The 17,012-nt window shown below is 46.1% G+C and overlaps 1 protein-coding gene across 2 annotated transcripts in view; it reads right to left on the reverse strand.

Annotated features, from left to right (window-relative positions):
- Nucleotides 1-17,012, reverse strand: part of TUSC3 (tumor suppressor candidate 3) — a 563,832-nt gene that overhangs the window by 41,713 nt on the left and 505,107 nt on the right. For both annotated transcript variants that reach the window (XM_063920865.1, XM_063920866.1), the window contains exon 7: nucleotides 6,193-6,256. In XM_063920865.1, the coding sequence (XP_063776935.1) occupies nucleotides 6,193-6,256 (64 nt within the window). The remainder of the gene's footprint in view (nucleotides 1-6,192; nucleotides 6,257-17,012) is intronic.

A 17,012-nucleotide genomic window follows, 5' to 3' on the forward strand; every position in this document is an offset into this window, starting at 1 on the left:
CTAGAGGATGCTGGGGACTCCGTAAGGACCATGGGGATTATACCAAAGCTCCCAAATGGGTGGGAGAGTGCGGATGACTCTGCAGCACCGATTGAGCAAACCTTAGGTCCTCCTCAGCCAGGGTATCAAACTTATAGAATTTTGCAAAGGTGTTTAAACCCGACCAAGTAGCAGCTCGGCATAGTTGTAGTGCCGAGACCCCTCGGGCAGCTGCCCAAGACGAGCCCACCTTCCTAGTGGAATGGGCCTTGACTGATTTTGGTAACGGCAATGCAGCCGTAGAATGCGCCTGCTGGATGGTATTATAGATCCAGCGAGCAATAGTCTGCTTTGAAGCAGGGGCGCCAACCTTGTTGGCTGCATATAGGACAAACAGTGCTTCCGTTTTCCTGACTCTAGCCGTCCTGGCCACATAAATTTTCAAAGCCCTGACTACATCAAGGGACTCAGAATCCTCCAAATCTCGTGTAGCCACAGGCACCACAATAGGTTGGTTCATATGAAAAGATGACACCACCTTAGGCAAGAATTGAGGACGGGTCCGCAATTCCGCCCTATCCATATGGAAAACCAGATAGGGGCTTTTATGAGACAAAGCCGCCAATTCCGACACTCGCCTAGCCGAAGCCAAGGCTAATAACATGACCACCTTCCAAGTGAGATATTTTAACTCCACCGTTTGAAGTGGTTCAAACCAGTGCAACTTAAGGAAACTCAACACCACGTTAAGGTCCCAAGGCGCCACCGGAGGTATAAAAGGAGGCTGAATATGCAGCACTCCCTTTACAAAAGGCTGTACTTCTGGGAGAGAAGCCAATTCTTTTTGAAAGAAAATGGATAAGGCCGAAATCTGAACCTTAATGGATCCCAACTTTAGGCCCAAATTCACTCCAGTCTGTAGGAAGTGCAGGAAACGGCCCAGATGGAATTCTTCCGTAGGAGCATTCCTGGCCTCACACCAAGAAACATATTTTCGCTATATACGGTGATAATGTTTAGCTGTCACGTCCTTTCTAGCCTTTATCAGCGTAGGAATGACCTCATCCGGAATTCCTTTTTCCGCTAGGATCTGGCGTTCAACCGCCATGCCATCAAATGCAGCCGCGGTAAGTCTTGGAACAGACATGGCCCCTGTTGTAACAGGTCCTGTCGTAGAGAAAGAGGCCATGGATCTTCTGTGAGCATTTCCAGCAGATCCGGATACCAGGTACTTCTTGGCCAATCTGGAACAATGAGAATTGTTATCACTCCTCTTTTTCTTATTAATCTCAATACCTTGGGTATGAGAGGAAGAGGAGGAAACACATAAACCGACTGGAACACCCACGGTGTCACTAGGGCGTCTACTGCTACCGCCTGAGGATCTTTTGATCTGGCGCAATACCTCTGTAGCTTTTTGTTGAGACGGGATGCCATCATGTCTATCTGGGGCAGTCCCCACTGACTTGCAATCTGTGCGAAGACTTCCAGATGAAGTCCCAACTCCCCTGGATGCAGGTCGTGTCTGCTGAGGAAGTCTGCTTCCCAGTTGTCCACTCCCGGAATGAACACAGCTGACAGTGCGCTTACATGATCTTCCGCCCAGCGAAGAATCTTGGTGGCTTCCGCCATTGCCACCCTGCTCCTTGTGCCGCCTTGGCGGTTTACATGAGCCACTGCGGTGATGTTGTCTGACTGGATCAGAACTGGTTGGTCGCAAAGTAAGTTCTCCGCCTGACGTAGGGCGTTGTATATGGCCCTCAGTTCCAGGATGTTGATGTGAAGACAAGTCTCTTGACTTGTCCAGAGTCCTTGGAAGTTTCTTCCCCTTGTGACTGCTCCCCACCCCCTGAGGCTCGCGTCCGTGGTCACCAGGATCCAATCCTGAATGCCGAACCTGCGTCCTTCCAAAAGGTGAGCACTCTGCAGCCACCACAGGAGAGATACCCTGGCCCTGGGGGACAGGGTGGGGTGATTCGCTGATGAATTTTTAGATGTGATCCGGACCACTTGTCCAATAGGTCCCATTGGAAAGTCCTTGCATGCCACCATTTTTCCCAGGACTTGAGTGCAATGATGCACAGACACTTGTTTTGGCTTCAAAAGGTTCTTGACTAGAGTCATGAGTTCCTGAGCCTTTTCTATCGGGAGAAAAACCTTTTTCTGGTCTGTGTCCAGAACCATGCCCAAGAAGCTCAGACGAGTCCTAGGAACCAGCTGCGACTTCGGGATATTGAGAATCCAGCCGTGTTGCTGTAACACCTTCACTGAAAGTGACACACTGTTCAGTAACTTCTCTCGTGATCTCGCTTTTATGAGGAGATCGTCCAAGTACGGGATAATTGTGACACCCTGCTTGCGCAGGAGCACCATCATTTCCGCCATTACCTTTGTGAAAATCCTCGGGGCCGTGGAAAGCCCAAACGGCAACGTCTGAAATTGGTAATGACAATCCTGTACCGCAAATCTCAGGTACGCCTGATGAGGTGGATATATGGGAACATGAAGGTAAGCATCCTTTATGTCCAGGGATACCATAAAATCCCCCCCCCTTGCAGGCTGGCGATGACCGCTCTGAGCGATTCCATTTTGAACTTGAACCGTTTTAAGTATAGGTTCAGGCATTTTAAATTCAATATGGGTCTGACCGAACCGTCCGGTTTCTGAACTACAAACAGGGTGGAGTAGTATCCCTTCCCTCTCTGAAGTAGGGGAACTTCGACCACCACTTGTTGAAGACACAATTTGTGAATAGCATTTAACACTATCTCCCTTTCCAGGGGAGAAGTCGGTAGAGCCGATTTGAAAAACCAGCGAGGAGGCACCTCTTCGAATTCCAGCTTGTATCCCTGAGAAACAATTTCTATTGCCCAGGAATCCACCTGTGAGTGAACCCAGATGTGGCTGAAAAGTCGAAGACGTGCCCCCACTGGGGCGGACTCCCCCAGCGGAGCCCCAGCGTCATGCGGTGGATTTTGCAGAGGCCGGGGAGGATTTCTGTTCCTGGGAACTAACTGTGCTGTGCAGCTTTTGACCTCTGCCCTTACCTCTGGCAAGAAAGGAGATCCACGCACTCTTTTGCTTTTATTTGAACGAAAGGACTGCATTTGATAATGTGGCGCTTTCTTAGGTTGTGAGGGAACATAAGGTAAAAAAAAAAGTTTATTGCCAGAGGATACAACCCCATTTCTTTAAAGAAAACAATGCTAAGAGTTTTGTCCACCTCTAGAGCTAAATCCCTGGAAATCAAAGAATCCCCCAATCATCAAGAGTCCATCATTTGGGTTACCGATTTCTCTACCGCGAGTAGAGATATTAATACAGCTGCCAAGAGGCTTTGGCCCTTGGTGAATACTGAACAGGAGTTACCAGCACTTTATAATAAACGTCTCATGATTGGACAGCGCAGAGAAAAGATCATTAAAAATTATGTGGTGCATAATGATGTTTCTAAATTGAAACCAGTGCCATTGGGGCATTTTCTATCCAGAAAACCTGGCAATTATCGTTGCCTAGGTTGCACCACCTGCAGCTATCTTGACACAGGGGATACTTTTTCACATCCAAGGTCCGGCAAAATGTTCCAAATCAGATACCCTTTGACATGTTCTTCAAAATTTGTCATATATTACATCAAATGCCCATGTGGGCTATTGTATATTGGGAAAACTGTTAGACAATTTAAGGAACGCATGGCTATGCACAGAATGTCCATTAGCCAAGCTTTAGAAGGGACTGGCCAAGAACAACCTGTAGCCAGACATTTTAAGAACTTTAGACATAATTTGGCTAGTCTTAGATATAGGATGATCGATCATGTACCCCTCAGTAATAGAGGGGGGATAGGGGACGTCTTTTGCTTCAAAAGGAGAGCTATGTGGATTCACAAACTGCAGACCCTGCATCTGCTGGGTTTGAATGATCAATGTTCTTTAAATTGTTTTTCCTAAGCAATGTAGTTAGGATATATTACATAGTATAAGCCTGCAATTTGCTTTGGCTTCCTTAATCTATTAAAACTGTGATTAATGTCACTTTTCGATTGTTCTGCAGCCGATGGACATTTCTGCTGTTTTGTATACATGTTTCTATGGTGATGGGAGCACTGTAGCTGCACGCCTCCGTTGCCAGGAGCCGGTATGTCAGCGCTAGTACCATGTGAGTGACGTCATCGCGCCTCAGCACGGAGCGGGACGGCAACGAGCGCACACGCTTTGGTGAGTGTCTATAAAGTTAGTTATATATGTTTGTTCTGTTTTATCCTTAATAAAATGTTGTAAATAGACATGAAACGTCGGAATCTCATCCTGGCTGTCTGACTCTTTGTCCTCGCCGGTGATTCATTACCTTTACAAGTCTGTGAGTGCGGCTCAACTCCCTGGTGTATATATACACACACAAATATACAATTTGACCGGCACTCCACATATACATATAGTACCTGGGTGCCTTCCCACGGACCAGAAGCCATACGATACAATGGGGGAGATGGGCAGCACTCCACGGCTTTGACGCAAATAAAGACAGCTACAGCAGCTTTAGTTATCCACATTTCAGGTACACTTTATTAGCACCTTTCGTCAGGATACCACCAACTGTCAGTAACTGCACTGCAGCTGTTATTTAGATGTTTTATGGTACTGCTGTCATTACCAAAGATAGTGGTGAGATGGGAAACATTCCAGGAGGCATTTTTCATAAATGCTTTGTGAAACTGTATGGCCACCTAATGTGTAAGACTGGTCTGAATGTGATTGCTCCGTTCACTCATTAAATCTAAGGCAAGTCTGATCCAGCTTGGCCAGACCACTCATCTAACTTTCCAGGGCACTTTTTCACCAGCCAGTAAAGTATATTCTGAATAAGTCTGTGAGGGCCACGCTTTTCCCCAATGGCTCCCACTGAGACATGAAAGACATAACGGCCAGTGGAGAATATGTATAAATGGCCCAGGAAGGAGGTTGGCAATGGTGTAGGTATATAGGTATAGCAGGGACGGTGGTGGGACAGAGGGCGGTGGCAGAGCATGGACAGAGGATGAAGGTGACAGAGGTGGGGGTGGAGGTGAAAATGGGGGAGGAGCAGGGACAGATGCAGCAGACCCATCGTAGGATGGGTATAAAAACTACTAGTGATATTAGAACAGTGAATGATGAGGGTTGAAATATCACTGTGGGAGGAACGTGACGTAATATACAATAATGAAGTCATAGTATACTGTGCACAATTTCTGTTGCACGCATAGAAACAGTTATGCTCCACAATCACACGGTGTGTACATAAATATGCTGCACTATATAAATAACTGTTATAATTAATAATAATAATAATAATATACAGCAGTTGGAGCAGCAGTGGACAAGGAATCTGATAAACAGTCCAGGTATTCTCTGTATGATATACAAGACCTGAAAAATGCACCCATGTACCGAGAGAATTAAATTCCCTCTAATCCTAATCTTGCATAAAAAGTAATGTGCTGATGGAACAGAGTCAACTGTAGTAAATGAGGCTAAGGGCTTGGGGGGAGACATGGTACAGAACATGCCATTTTCACCATGCAGTCCTGATGTCTGATGGACAAATGGGGCACAATCCGATGGCCAGGAGTAGGGCCACCTTAAGGAATTTGGCATGTTATGGATGAATCATAGTGCCTATATGCTAATATTCCTGTTACAAATGTTGGTAGGGACAGTATGAAAGAATGTTTTTGAATTTAACCCAAATCACAAGGTAGCAATAACCCTCTGTAATGCTCTGCTCACTGCAATAAACCCCGCTGAATCTGACATCTTGTATCATTACTAAACTAGATTTCCAGAATAGAATAATTTCAGAATAGACGTTAAAGTTTATTTGAAACAGTACATTGGGGCAGATGTATTAACCTGGAGAAGGCATAAGGAAGTGATAAACCAGTGATATGTGCAAGGTGATAAAGGCACCAGCCAATCAGATCTTAACTGTTAATTTACATATTGGAGCTGATTGGATGGTGCGTGTATCACCTTGCACATATCACTGGTTTATCACTTCCTTATGCCTTCTCTAGGTTAATACATCTGCCCCATAGTGCTATAACTACTGTTTTCACTTCCACCATATTAAAAAAGGAGTACTTACCTGTACTCTAAACCTATAGATTTTCATCCTACAAAACAAACAGCTGAATTACAAAAAAATAAACACTTTATTGTATACGAAGGATACTCAGCAAGAGAATAATGTGAGATTCTGCAACAAACTGGGCCTGGCTACTTCCATGGATGTAACTCTGAAAAAATAAAAATAAATAATATTTATATAAACATTTATAGCTTATAAAATTAAAAGTTGTTTATATAACAGGTATATTGAATAAATACATTTAACATATATATATGTTCTAACATCTTTGCAGACCTATAAAAACAGATATAGCATTACAATTAACATGTGTCCCACTGGCTTTCCAGCAATGCTAGAGATGAGCGCCGGAAATTTTTCGGGTTTTGTGTTTTGGTTTTGGGTTCGGTTCCGCGGCCGTGTTTTGGGTTCGACCGCGTTTTGGCAAAACCTCACCGAATTTTTTTTGTCGGATTCGGGTGTGTTTTGGATTCGGGTGTTTTTTTCAAAAAACCCTAAAAAACAGCTTAAATCATAGAATTTGGGGGTAATTTTGATCCCAAAGTATTATTAACCTCAAAAAACATAATTTACACTCATTTTCAGCCTATTCTGAACACATCACACCTCACAATATTATTTTTAGTCCTAAAATTTGCACCGAGGTCGCTGTGTGAGTAAGATAAGCGACCCTAGTGGCCGACACAAACACCGGGCCCATCTAGGAGTGGCACTGCAGTGTCACGCAGGATGGCCCTTCCAAAAAACCCTCCCCAAACAGCACATGACGCAAAGAAAAAAAGAGGCGCAATGAGGTAGCTGACTGTGTGAGTAAGATTAGCGACCCTAGTGGCCGACACAAACACCGGGCACATCTAGGAGTGGCACTGCAGTGTCACGCAGGATGTCCCTTCCAAAAAACCCTCCCCAAACAGCACATGACGCAAAGAAAAAAAGAGGCGCAATGAGGTAGCTGACTGTGTGAGTAAGATTAGCGACCCTAGTGGCCGACACAAACACCGGGCCCATCTAGGAGTGGCACTGCAGTGTCACGCAGGATGTCCCTTCCAAAAAACCCTCCCCAATCAGCACATGATGCAAAGAAAAAGAAAAGAAAAAAGAGGTGCAAGATGGAATTATCCTTGGGCCCTCCCACCCACCCTTATGTTGTATAAACAAAACAGGACATGCACACTTTAACCAACCCATCATTTCAGTGACAGGGTCTGCCACACGACTGTGACTGATATGACGGGTTGGTTTGGACCCCCCCCAAAAAAGAAGCAATTAATCTCTCCTTGCACAAACTGGCTCTACAGAGGCAAGATGTCCACCTCATCTTCACCCTCCGATATATCACCGTGTACATCCCCCTCCTCACAGATTATCAATTCGTCCCCACTGGAATCCACCATCTCAGCTCCCTGTGTACTTTGTGGAGGCAATTGCTGCTGGTCAATGTCTCCGCGGAGGAATTGATTATAATTCATTTTAATGAACATCATCTTCTCCACATTTTCTGGATGTAACCTCGTACGCCGATTGCTGACAAGGTGAGCGGCGGCACTAAACACTCTTTCGGAGTACACACTTGTGGGAGGGCAACTTAGGTAGAATAAAGCCAGTTTGTGCAAGGGCCTCCAAATTGCCTCTTTTTCCTGCCAGTATAAGTACGGACTGTGTGACGTGCCTACTTGGATGCGGTCACTCATATAATCCTCCACCATTCTATCAATGTTGAGAGAATCATATGCAGTGACAGTAGACGACATGTCCGTAATCGTTGTCAGGTCCTTCAGTCCGGACCAGATGTCAGCATCAGCAGTCGCTCCAGACTGCCCTGCATCACCGCCAGCGGGTGGGCTCGGAATTCTGAGCCTTTTCCTCGCACCCCCAGTTGCGGGAGAATGTGAAGGAGGAGATGTTGACAGGTCGCGTTCCGCTTGACTTGACAATTTTGTCACCAGCAGGTCTTTCAACCCCAGCAGACCTGTGTCTGCCGGAAAGAGAGATCCAAGGTAGGCTTTAAATCTAGGATCGAGCACGGTGGCCAAAATGTAGTGCTCTGATTTCAACAGATTGACCACCCGTGAATCCTTGTTAAGCGAATTAAGGGCTGCATCCACAAGTCCCACATGCCTAGCGGAATCGCTCCGTGTTAGCTCCTTCTTCAATGCCTCCAGCTTCTTCTGCAAAAGCCTGATGAGGGGAATGACCTGACTCAGGCTGGCAGTGTCTGAACTGACTTCACGTGTGGCAAGTTCAAAGGGCATCAGAACCTTGCACAACGTTGAAATCATTCTCCACTGCACTTGAGACAGGTGCATTCCATCTCCTATATCGTGCTCAATTGTATAGGCTTGAATGGCCTTTTGCTGCTCCTCCAACCTCTGAAGCATATAGAGGGTTGAATTCCACCTCGTTACCACTTCTTGCTTCAGATGATGGCAGGGCAGGTTCAGTAGTTTTTGGTGGTGCTCCAGTCTTCTGTACGTGGTGCCTGTACGCCGAAAGTGTCCCGCAATTTTTCTGGCCACCGACAGCATCTCTTGCACGCCCCTGTCGTTTTTTAAAAAATTCTGCACCACCAAATTCAAGGTATGTGCAAAACATGGGACGTGCTGGAATTTGCCCATATTTAATGCACACACAATATTGCTGGCGTTGTCCGATGCCACAAATCCACAGGAGAGTCCAATTGGGGTAAGCCATTCCGCGATGATCTTCCTCAGTTGCCGTAAGAGGTTTTCAGCTGTGTGCGTATTCTGGAAAGCGGTGATACAAAGCGTAGCCTGCCTAGGAAAGAGTTGGCGTTTGCGAGATGCTGCTACTGGTGCCGCCGCTGCTGTTCTTGCGGCGGGAGTCCATACATCTACCCAGTGGGCTGTCACAGTCATATAGTCCTGACCCTGCCCTGCTCCACTTGTCCACATGTCCGTGGTTAAGTGGACATTGGGTACAACTGCATTTTTTAGGACACTGGTGAGTCTTTTTCTGACGTCCGTGTACATTCTCGGTATCGCCTGCCTAGAGAAGTGGAACCTAGATGGTATTTGGTAACGGGGGCACACTGCCTCAATAAATTGTCTAGTTCCCTGTGAACTAACGGCGGATACCGGACGCACGTCTAACACCAACATAGTTGTCAAGGACTCAGTTATCCGCTTTGCAGTAGGATGACTGCTGTGATATTTCATCTTCCTCGCAAAGGACTGTTGAACAGTCAATTGCTTACTGGAAGTAGTACAAGTGGGCTTACGACTTCCCCTCTGGGATGACCATCGACTCCCAGCGGCAACAACAGCAGCGCCAGCAGCAGTAGGCGTTACACGCAAGGATGCATCGGAGGAATCCCAGGCAGGAAAGGACTCGTCAGACTTGCCAGTGACATGGCCTGCAGGACTATTGGCATTCCTGGGGAAGGAGGAAATTGACACTGAGGGAGTTGGTGGGGTGGTTTGCGTGAGCTTGGTTACAAGAGGAAGGGATTTACTGGTCAGTGGACTGCTTCCGCTGTCACCCAAAGTTTTTGAACTTGTCACTGACTTATTATGAATGCGCTGCAGGTGACGTATAAGGGAGGATGTTCCGAGGTGGTTAACGTCCTTACCCCTACTTATTACAGCTTGACAAAGGGAACACACGGCTTGACACCTGTTGTCCGCATTTCTGGTGAAATACCTCCACACCGAAGAGCTGATTTTTTTGGTATTTTCACCTGGCATGTCAACGGCCATATTCCTCCCACGGACAACAGGTGTCTCCCCGGGTGCCTGACTTAAACAAACCACCTCACCATCAGAATCCTCCTGGTCAATTTCCTCCCCAGCGCCAGCAACACCCATATCCTCCTCATCCTGGTGTACTTCAACACTGACATCTTCAATCTGACTATCAGGAACTGGACTGCGGGTGCTCCTTCCAGCACTTGCAGGGGGCATGCAAATAGTGGAAGGCGCATGCTCTTCACGTCCAGTGTTGGGAAGGTCAGGCATCGCAAACGACACAATTGGACTCTCCTTGTGGATTTGGGATTTCAAAGAACGCACAGTTCTTTGCGGTGCTTTTGCCAGCTTGAGTCTTTTCAGTTTTCTAGCGAGAGGCTGAGTGCTTCCATCCTCATGTGAAGCTGAACCACTAGCCATGAACATAGGCCAGGGCCTCAGCCGTTCCTTGCCACTCCGTGTGGTAAATGGCATATTGGCAAGTTTACGCTTCTCCTCCGACAATTTTATTTTAGGTTTTGGAGTCCTTTTTTTTCTGATATTTGGTGTTTTGGATTTGACATGCTCTGTACTATGACATTGGGCATCGGCCTTGGCAGACGACGTTGCTGGCATTTCATCGTCTCGGCCATGACTAGTGGCAGCAGCTTCAGCACGAGGTGGAAGTGGATCTTGATCTTTCCCTAATTTTGGAACCTCAACTTTTTTGTTCTCCATATTTTATAGGCAGAACTAAAAGGCACCTCAGGTAAACAATGGAGATGGATGGATTGGATACTAGTATACAATTATGGACGGACTGCCACGGTTAGGTGGTATAAAAAAACCACGGTTAGGTGGTATATATTATAATAATAATACAATTATGGATGGACGGACTGCCTGCCGACTGCCGACACAGAGGTAGCCACAGCCGTGAACTACCGCACTGTACACTGGTTGATAAAGAGATAGTAGTATACTCGTAACAACTAGTATGACACTATGACGACGGTATAAAGAATGGAAAAAAAACCACGGTTAGGTGGTATATATTATAATAATAATACAATTATGGATGGACGGACTGCCTGCCGACTGCCGACACAGAGGTAGCCACAGCCGTGAACTACCGCACTGTACACTGGTTGATAAAGAGATAGTAGTATACTCGTAACAACTAGTATGACACTATGACGACGGTATAAAGAATGAAAAAAAAACCACGGTTAGGTGGTATATATTATAATAATAATACAATTATGGATGGACGGACTGCCTGCCGACTGCCGACACAGAGGTAGCCACAGCCGTGAACTACCGCACTGTACACTGGTTGATAAAGAGATAGTAGTATACTCGTAACAACTAGTATGACACTATGACGACGGTATAAAGAATGGAAAAAAAACCACGGTTAGGTGGTATATATTATAATAATAATACAATTATGGATGGACGGACTGCCTGCCGACTGCCGACACAGAGGTAGCCACAGCCGTGAACTACCGCACTGTACACTGGTTGATAAAGAGATAGTAGTATACTCGTAACAATTAGGATGACACTATGACGGTATAAAGAATGAAAAAAAAACCACGGTTAGGTGGTAGGTATATAATAATAAATAATACAATTCTGGTCGGACGGACTGCCTGCCGTGTGCCGACACAGAGGTAGCCACAGCCGTGAACTACCGCACTGTACACTGGTTGATAAAGAGATAGTAGTATACTCGTAACAACTAGTATGACACTATGACGACGGTATAAAGAATGGAAAAAAAACCACGGTTAGGTGGTATATATTATAATAATAATACAATTATGGATGGACGGACTGCCTGCCGACTGCCGACACAGAGGTAGCCACAGCCGTGAACTACCGCACTGTACACTGGTTGATAAAGAGATAGTAGTATACTCGTAACAATTAGGATGACACTATGACGGTATAAAGAATGAAAAAAAAAACCACGGTTAGGTGGTAGGTATATAATAATAAATAATACAATTCTGGTCGGACGGACTGCCTGCCGTGTGCCGACACAGAGGTAGCCACAGCCGTGAACTACCGCACTGTACACTGGTTGATAAAGAGATAGTAGTATACTCGTAACAATTAGGATGACACTATGACGGTATAAAGAATGAAAAAAAAACCACGGTTAGGTGGTAGGTATATAATAATAAATAATACAATTCTGGTCGGACGGACTGCCTGCCGTGTGCCGACACAGAGGTAGCCACAGCCGTGAACTACCGCACTGTACACTGGTTGATAAAGAGATAGTAGTATACTCGTAACAATTAGGATGACACTATGACGGTATAAAGAATGAAAAAAAAACCACGGTTAGGTGGTAGGTATATAATAATAAATAATACAATTCTGGTCGGACGGACTGCCTGCCGTGTGCCGACACAGAGGTAGCCACAGCCGTGAACTACCGCACTGTACACTGGTTGATAAAGAGATAGTAGTATACTCGTAACAATTAGGATGACACTATGACGGTATAAAGAATGAAAAAAAAAACCACGGTTAGGTGGTAGGTATATAATAATAAATAATACAATTCTGGTCGGACGGACTGCCTGCCGTGTGCCGACACAGAGGTAGCCACAGCCGTGAACTACCGCACTGTACACTGGTTGATAAAGAGATAGTAGTATACTCGTAACAATTAGGATGACACTATGACGGTATAAAGAATGAAAAAAAAAACCACGGTTAGGTGGTAGGTATATAATAATAAATAATACAATTCTGGTCGGACGGACTGCCTGCCGTGTGCCGACACAGAGGTAGCCACAGCCGTGAACTACCGCACTGTACACTGGTTGATAAAGAGATAGTAGTATACTCGTAACAATTAGGATGACACTATGACGGTATAAAGAATGAAAAAAAAACCACGGTTAGGTGGTAGGTATATAATAATAAATAATACAATTCTGGTCGGACGGACTGCCTGCCGTGTGCCGACACAGAGGTAGCCACAGCCGTGAACTACCGCACTGTACTGTGTCTGCTGCTAATATAGACTGGTTGATATTTAAAGAGATATTAGTAGTATACAACAATACTATACTGGTGGTCAGGCACTGGTCACCACTCCTGCAGCAAAAGTGTGCACTGTTAATTTATATAATTGTACTCCTGGCTCCTGCTAACAACCTGCAGTGCTCCCCAGTCTCCCCCACAATTAATTATAAGCTTTTAATTTATACATTGATGACTGTGCAGCACACTGGGCTGAGCTGAGTGCACACAGACTGAGTCACACTGTGTGACTGACTGTGCTGTGTATCGTTTTTTTTTTCAGGCAGAGAACGGATATAGCAGAGAGAAGTGAACGGATATATTATATTAAATAAAAGTTAACTAGCAACTGCACTGGTCACTGACTGTGGTAAACTAACTCTGTCTGCGACTCTGCACAATCTCTCTCTCTCTATCTAATCTATCTCTATTCTAATGGAGAGGACGCCAGACACGTCCTCTCCCTATCAATCTCAATGCACGAGTGAAAATGGCGGCGACGCGCGGCTCCTTATATAGAATCCGAGTCTCGCGATAGAATCCGAGCCTCGCGAGAATCCGACAGCGTCATGATGACGTTCGGGCGCGCTCGGGTTAACCGAGCAAGGCGGGAAGATCCGAGTCGCTCGGACCCGTGAAAAAAAACATGAAGTTCGGGCGGGTTCGGATTCCGAGGAACCGAACCCGCTCATCTCTACAATGCACTAGGGCACTTTAAGGGAACAAATTCAGAAGAAGCATGAAGTCTTAGTTACTATTTTTGCCCCTGCAGTATAGAGTCTACAATCAGGTGAGACAATGAATTCTGGGTGCCAATAGTAGAATTGGCCCATAAAAAAACAGGACAAGCCAGCAATGTACTGAATAGCACTGGGTCTCATCCACGGTGGGGTACAAGGGTAAAACTTGATATGGAAAACAAATTAGGTTTTGTAGTTCAACTGCTAGTCCCAGCAATCCTTAGCATCCATTGATTGATTGTAGCTTTACATGCACCAGCATGGACAAAACAATCACCATCGTTCCCTATTTGTGGTAAAATGGAAAATGACGGTTGGTGGTGTTTTTATTTTAATAAAAATATTTGAAAGAAATGTCTTTAAGGCCATGCTGGCTTTTAGAGTTCTACAAGGAAGTTTAAGCTTGCTGGGAAGGTCTGGCTTGCTGAGACTTTCAACTCCACAACAGAACAATTTGCATTAACAAGTATTATCCCACCACAGGATGAACCCCACTGCTATTCAGCATGAGGCTGGATTACCCAGAATCAGTTTTTCTGTTGGCCCAATTTCCCTAGTGAGTTCTGCCACTTATGGACTGGGCTGTCTGCAGCTATTTTAATAATTTTATTTTATTTTTTTGGGTGGGACGACAACTCCCTGTTATAGTATTATTATTAACAGTTTCTTATATAGCGCAGCAAATTCCGTTGCTCTTTACAACTGGACACAATGGGGTACATTTACTAAGATTCGTATTTTCCCGTTTGAGGTCAAAGTTCAATCACGAATGACATCGAAAGTGTAAATATGCAACTTTTTGAATTGATTACGACTAATTTACTAAGCTGCCGTATTCTGCATTTTCGGTTTTTCCGATGTCGATGTCATTCGTTTTTTTAGGCAGTGTTTTACGTGAGTGACTTGTAAAACACTGCCGACTTTAATACAATGAATCTCGGCCGGATCTGAGAGATCCGTGCAGGGCTTCATTGTGCACCTTGTAAAAAATAAAATAAAAATGTTTAAACTTAAAAAAAAAATTGCATGGGGTCCCCCCTCCTAAACCAAACCAGCCTCGGGCTCTTTGAGCCGGCCCTGGTTGCAAAAATATGGGGAAAAAATTGACAGGGGTTCCCCCATATTTAAGCAACCAGCACCGGGCTCTGCGCCTGGTCCTGGTTCCAAAAATACGGGGGACAAAAAGCGCAGGGGTCCCCCGTATTTTTGAAACCAGCACCGGGCTCCACTAGCTGGACAGATAATGCCACAGCCGGGGGTCACTTTTATACAGTGCCTTGCGGCCGTGGCATCAAATATCCAACTAGTCACCCCTGGCCGGGGTACCCTGGGGGAGTGGGGACCCCTTCAATCAAGGGGTCCCCCCCCCAGCCACCCAAGGGCCAGGGGTGAAGCCCGAGGCTGTTCCCCCCATCCAATGGGCTGCGGATGGGGGGCTGATAGCCTTTGTTTAAAGTTATGAATATTGTTTTTAGTAGCAGTACTACAAGTCCCAGCAAGCATCCCCCGCAAGCTGGTACTTGGAGAACCACAAGTACCAGCATGCGGCGGAAAACCGGGCCCGCTGGTACCTGTAGTACTACTACAAAAAAAATACCCCAATAAAGACATTACACACACACCTTGAAAGTATAACTTTAATGCATACATACACACCACCATATACACATGCTTACCTTATGTTCACACGAGGGTCGGTCCTCTTCTCCATGTAGAATCCATGGTGTACCTGTTGAAAAAATTCTACTCACCAAATCCAGTGTAGAGGGCTCCTCGGATAATCCATTTGTAATCCACGTACTTGTAAAAATAAAAAAACGGGACACCCGACCACGAACTGAAAGGGGCCCCATGTTTTCACATGGGACCCCTTTCCCCGAATGCCAGAAACCCCCTCTGACTGATGTCTAAGTGGGTTTCTTCAGCCAATCAGGGAGCGCCACGTTGTGGCACCCTCCTGATCGGCTGTGTGCTCCTGTACTGTCTGACAGGCAGCACACGGCAGTGTTACAATGTAGCGCCTATGCGCTCCATTGTAACCAATGGTGGGAACTTTGTAGTCAGCGGTGAGGTCACTTTCGGTCAACCGCTGACCACAAAGTTCCCACCATTGGTTACAATGGAGCGCATAGGCGCTACATTGTAACACTGCCGTGTGCCGCCTGTCAGACAGTACAGGAGCACACAGCCGATCAGGAGGGTGCCACAACGTGGCGCTCCCTGATTGACTGAAGAAACCCACTTAGACATCAGTCAGAGGGGGTTTCTGGCATTCGGGGACCCATGTGAAAACATGGGGCCCCTTTCAGCTCGTGGTCGGGTGTCCCGTTTTTTTATTTTTACAAGTACGTGGATTACAAATGGATTATCCGAGGAGCCCTCTACACTGGATTTGGTGAGTAGAATTTTTTCAACAGGTACACCATGGATTCTACATGGAGAAGAGGACCGACCCTCGTGTGAACATAAGGTAAGTATGTGTATATGGTGGTGTGCATGTATGCATTAAAGTTATACTTTCAAGGTGTGTGTGTAATGTCTTTATTGGGGTATTTTTTTAGTAGTAGTACTACAGGTACCAGCGGGCCCGGTTTTCCGCCGCATGCTGGTACTTGTGGTTCTCCAAGTACCAGCTTGCGGGGGAGGCTTGCTGGGACTTGTAGTACTGCTACTAAAAACAATATTCATAACTTTAAACAAAGGCTATCAGCCCCCCATCCGCAGCCCATTGGATGGGGGGGACAGCCTCGGGCTTCACCCCTGGCCCTTGGGTGGCTGGGGGGGGGGACCCCTTGATTGAATGGGTCCCCACTCCCCCAGGGTACCCCGGCCAGGGGTGACTAGTTGGATATTTGATGCCACGGCCGTAAGGCACTGTATAAAAGTGACCCCCGGCTGTGGCATTATCTGTCCAGCTAGTGGAGCCCGGTGCTGGTTTCAAAAATACGGGGGACCCCTACGCTTTTTGTCCCCCGTATTTTTGGAACCAGGACCAGGCGCAGAGCCCGGTGCTGGTTGCTTAAATATGGGGGAACCCCTGTCAATTTTTTTCCCATATTTTTGCAACCAGGGCCGGCTCAAAGAGCCCGAGGCTGGTTTGGTTTAGGAGGGGGGACCCCACGCATTTTTTTTTTAAATTAAAACATTTCCCACCCCTTCCCACTGAAAAACATGGGCCCTCATTCCGAGTTGTTCGCTCGCAAGCTGCTTTTAGCAGCTTTACACACGCTAAGCCGCCGCCTACTGGGAGTGAATCTTAGCTTCTTAAAATTGCGAACGAAAGATTCGCAATATAGCGAAAAGACATCTCTGTGCAGTTTCTGAGTAGCTCGAGACTTACTCGGCATCTGCAATCAGTTCAGTGCTTGTCGTTCCTGGTTTGACGTCATAAACACACCCAGCGTTCGCCCAGACACTCCTCCGTTTCTCCAGCCAC

This window comes from Pseudophryne corroboree, chromosome 1, assembly GCF_028390025.1.
Source record: "Pseudophryne corroboree isolate aPseCor3 chromosome 1, aPseCor3.hap2, whole genome shotgun sequence".
Taxonomy (NCBI): Eukaryota; Metazoa; Chordata; class Amphibia; order Anura; family Myobatrachidae; genus Pseudophryne; species Pseudophryne corroboree.